Source organism: Loxodonta africana, unplaced genomic scaffold (genome assembly GCF_030014295.1).
Source record: "Loxodonta africana isolate mLoxAfr1 unplaced genomic scaffold, mLoxAfr1.hap2 scaffold_41, whole genome shotgun sequence".
Taxonomy (NCBI): Eukaryota; Metazoa; Chordata; class Mammalia; order Proboscidea; family Elephantidae; genus Loxodonta; species Loxodonta africana.
Window position 1 is genome coordinate 1,887,091 of NW_026975124.1, and position 4,935 is coordinate 1,892,025.

At 38.7% G+C, this 4,935-nt stretch overlaps 1 protein-coding gene across 1 annotated transcript; it reads right to left on the reverse strand.

The window, feature by feature from the left end:
* Positions 1-3,137: 3,137 nt before the first annotated feature.
* LOC135229584 (olfactory receptor 14A16-like) lies at positions 3,138-4,448 on the reverse strand. Its single transcript, XM_064279056.1, has one exon. It carries the CDS (start codon positions 4,187-4,189, stop codon positions 3,233-3,235), a length of 957 nt encoding a protein of 318 aa, XP_064135126.1. The 5' UTR covers positions 4,190-4,448; the 3' UTR covers positions 3,138-3,232.
* Between the last annotated feature and the right edge of the window lie 487 nt (positions 4,449-4,935).

Here is a 4,935-nt window from a genome sequence, read left to right on the forward strand (position 1 = left end):
TCTAAGGCTAAGGATCCCTGGTGGTGCAGCAGTTAAATGTTTGGCTGCTAACTGAAAGGTCAGTGGTTTGAACCCACAAGCTGCTTGGGGGGAGAAACATGTGGTAGTATGCTTCCAAAAAGATTTACAGCCTTGGGAACCCTATTGTCCTATAGGGTTGCTACTAGTCAATATCGACTTGATTTGGCAACAGGTTTGTTTTGATTTTAGGTTTTGAAAACTCTGTGGGGCAGTTCTACTCTGTCCTATAGGGGCGCTATGAGTCGGAATTGACTTGACGGCACTGGGTTTTTGGGTAAAGCTAGGAGTAGCTCTTCATTCACACATAGGAGAAAACACCCTCCTCTCCTCTTTCAAGTTTGTCCCTAAGAGGTAGGATTTAATGCCTTTCGCAATACTGTAGGCTCTCTCTTCCTTTGATTAAAATATTGATCTATGTATTAGAAACAGAAGCTTGCACATATTATATGAATACACCTGGGTGTATTTTTATAAACTGCCTATATCCACGTTACCAGCACCCAGATCAAGAAGAAGGATAATGCAGCGCCCCAGAATCCCCTTCTATGCTTCTTTTTAGTTACAAGCCCCGTGGTGACTCCTATCCCATACTTCAGGCAGCATAGTGTCTGTTTTTATCTTTATATAAAATAAATGGCATTCTACAAATTATAGTCTTCTGTGTCCAGTTTATTTTTCTCAGTTTTATATTTGTGAGACTTTTCCACATTTTTGCATAGATGTAGATATTTCACTTCCATTGCTGAATAGTACTGACTGTTTTGAAGATGCCAAAATTTATCCATTTTGAGAGTAATGAGCATTTTGAGAGTTTCAGTAATAACATAGCAATATTTCTCTCTTCTCCTCTGATTTCTCTGAAATGCACAGCAGCTCAACTCAATTGTGATACGTTAATAATGAAACACTGAATTTTGAGCAGTGTATTAGTTTTCTATTGCTGCAGTAACAAAGTACCAGGGATTTAGTGGTTTTATATAACAAATTTATGCTCCTACAGTTCTGTAAATCAGAAATTTGACTTGAGGCTCACTAGGTTAAAATCAAGGTATCGATGGGCTGCATCCATTTCTGAAAAAATTCCGTACATGAATTTTCCAGATTCAAGAGGCCGTATGTATTTCTTGAATCATGGCTACCTTCTGCAATCTTCAAAGGCAGTAACGGCTGGTCACATCCCTCTCACTCTGCCATCTAGCTGGTTTTCCAACTTCTGTTGCAAAAGTTCCTCTGCCGTAGAGGGTTTATGTGATTAGATTGGTCCCATCTGGATAATCCAGGATAATTTTCCATGTCAAGGCCCTTAGCCTTAATAACATCAGCAAAGCCCTTTTGTCCTGGTAAGATAACATGTTCACCGGTTCTGCAAATTAAGACATGCACATCTTTGGTATCATTCTGCTTAACATACGCAAGATTGCAGACGTTCATGTTTCTAGCAAAAGTACTCTGCCAATGCAAATCTCTAACAATTTCAACAGATATGTAATTAAATTTTATTTTGTTTTGGGTGAAAGAAACACTCAAGTCTAAACTTAGAAAAGTCTAACATAGGGGATTATAAGTAGAATAAATGGATCTTCTTGCAGCAGATGGAGTCAGTTCATTTGCTACACAACATGCACGTATATGATACATTCCAACTGCCTGAACATGTGAAAGCTGGACAATGAGTAAGGAAGAGTGAAGAGTTGACACCTTTGAATTGTGGTGTTGGCGAAGAATATTGAATATGCCATGGACTGCCAAAAGAACGAACAAATGTGTCTTGGAAGAAGTACAATCAGAACGCTCCTTAGAGGCAAAGATGGCGAGACTGCGTCTTACGTACTTTGGAAATGTCAGGAAGGAACAGTCCCGGAGAAGGACATCATGCTTGGCAAAGTACAGGGTCAGGAAAAAGAGGAAGACCCTCAACGAGGTGGATTGACACAGTGGGTGCAGCAGTGAGCTCAAGCATAACAATGGTTGCAAGAATGGCTCAGGACCAGGCAGTGTTTCATTCTGTTGTGCATAGGGTTGCTATGAGTCGGAACCGACTCGACGGCACCTAAAAACAACAACTGCCTGAACATGAGCCAGTATATTTTACAATCATGTGAATATTTTTTCCACAAAATGCATACATATCCATTCAATCACACAAATGCTTTTTCTCTCTAAATTGAACAAACCCACTAGTTCATTGTCTGTGTGGAAAATATAGTTTCTGATCATGTAAACTATATATTTGCATAAACCCATAACTACTGCAAAAGAATGATTATAATCCATTGCCTTTGGAATAAATAAGAAGTTAATCCCCTACAAATATAGAGATCATACACTAGACTAAGCTCAGATTAATAAAAAAAATAACAAAAATTCCTGGGACCAGAAAACAATGTGGGTATTGTCCATTAATCCATATGATAAATAAATACCCACTTATTTCTACTCTAGGCCACACACTAAGCTAGGCATAGGAAATACAGCACCTGTCCACAAAGATCCCATGGTGTAATGAAGTAAAACATAACAAGTACTTACAAAAATAAATCTTAAATTACAACTAAGATAAATGCTATGATGGAGAGGTAAAGGGTATGAAGAAAACATCTAAGTGGACCAACTGGACTAGTCTGGAGAAACCTAGGTAAAGGTAATCTCATGGACCAGTGTACTGGAGCAGCAAATACAACACTAGATTAAGAATGGAGAGATAATCGTATGACTATAAGTGAGTTGTATATCCAAAAGTCACGAAGTATTTGTCACATACAAAAGCGTCCCTATAAGGAATCCCTAGGTAGAACAGATGATTAAGTACTCGACTACTAAATGAAAGACTGATGATTTAAACCTACTACGAGGCCTCTGAAGAAAGACCAGAGATCTGCTTCCGAAAGGCCACAGCCTTGAAGACCCTATGCACAGTTCTACTCTGCATACACGTGGTTGCCACAAGTTGGAATTAACTGGAAAACAACTGCTGTTTTCTATGTTTGTGTTACAATTAAGATGATAAATATAAGGTCAGCATGTGTCTGCCCAATTACAAATGGAACTACTGGTTTTTCCACTCACTTGATCTAGTGATAGATAGTGCCTGTTAGTAGCAATTCAATGAGTACAACCAGAGTTTTCACAGTAATTCTTGCTTTAAATATCCAATATTATATTCAGACTATGCAACCAGATTGTTCAGACAATTCTGTCAGTGATTGAAAGATCATGATATATGTGGCATTAACTCTCCTAATTTGAAGGGCAATGCCCACTCTTTAAGTTTCTTTAATGCCATCTTCATATCCTTATTTCTCAGACTGTAGATGACGGGATTCATGATGGGTGGCACCATAGTATAGAATACTGACACCAGCAAATCCAAGGGTGATGGAGATTTGGGTAAAGGTCGTAAATAGGCAAAAAAACCAGAAAAGAGAAAGAGAGTCACAACAGTGAGGTGAGGCAAGCACCTGGAGAAAGCTCTAGACCTGCCTTCTCTGGATGGGATTCTCAGAACAGTGGAGAAGATGTGAATGTAAGAGATATCAATAAACACAAAACAGCCAAAACCTAACACCAGGCTGAGCCCAATGACTACTAATTCCACAGTATTATAAGAACAGGCGAGGGACAGCAGTTGTGGAACATCACAGAAGAACTGATGAATTTCAGGAGACCCACACACTGGTATGGAGAAGGTAGAAGCTGTGTGCAGAATTGCATTGAGAACTCCACTGACCCATAAGAAAGCTGCCATCTGCACACAGGCTCCATGGCTCATGATGACTTCATACCTCAGTGGGTGGCAGATGGCAACGTAGCGGTCATAAGACATCACTGTGAGTAGAGATACTTCTGTAGTGGCTGAGAGGAAGAAGAAAAATACCTGTGAAACACAGCCGAGAAATGAGATGGTGGTGTGATTAGCCAGAGAGTTTGCGATGGATTTGGGAACAGCGATGGAAATGAGGCAGAGATCCAGAAAGGACAAGTTCTGCAGGAAGAAATACATAGGGGTGTGGAGCCGATGATCCTTGCTTGTGAGAGTGATGATGAGAACGTTCCCCAGTACAGCTGCCAGGTATAGCAGCAAAAACAACACAGCATGTGAGATCTGGATCTCCCGAACATCAGAAAACCCCATTAGGAAGAACATGGTCACAGAGGTGAAGTTGTTCATTTCTCTGGGTGTTTAATCAATGACTCTAAAAAAATAAAATGAACAACTTGTGATTTAGTCAAGGGAGTTTACTCTTCTACTTTCTCAGGTTCACTTTCTCTGAAACATGTGCAGGTATTCCATGCCATACAAGAGTAACACCACCAAGTCTTCAGGAGGTAATTTAACACAAATAATCCCATTAACTGAATGACTGAAAATGGTTATCAGTCAAGTCCAAATCATCCACCTTGTCATTCTATGTTGATTAAGGCCCATATTCCACATCTAATTCAAATAGAATTTCATATACCTTGTATTGAAACATGTAGTGAGAAAGTGCACAAATTTGGGACCAGTCAGTCCTGAGTACAAATTTTAGATCAGCTGTTTACAAGCTTTGTGATCTCATATACATTTTTTGAGTATCCTTATTCAACCTACTGTGTAAGTGTTATCATTGGATCATTCTTTTGATTCAATTAAATAATTCATACACAACTTATGCATAATTACTGGATAAGAAAACACTTAACCAATATCATTTCCTCTACTCATTGCATCTTTCTTCATTATGCCAGTGTCAGGAAAAATTGTGAAAATCTTTGAAACAGGAAAAAAAGCTGAGTCTTCTCTTTAGTGGACTGGGTTATGTTTGTTATTTATTGTCTTTAAGCTATCTTACAATTGTAGAAGTTGTATAAAACTGTTAATAATAAAAATTATTGCCTATACAAATACAAATTAATTTTGTTTTAGCGGAATGC

Coding starts and splice junctions, on each gene's coding strand:
- LOC135229584 (XM_064279056.1), bottom strand. CDS start 4,189: ATGAACAACTTCACCTCTGTGACCATGTTCTTCCTAATGGGGTTTTCT.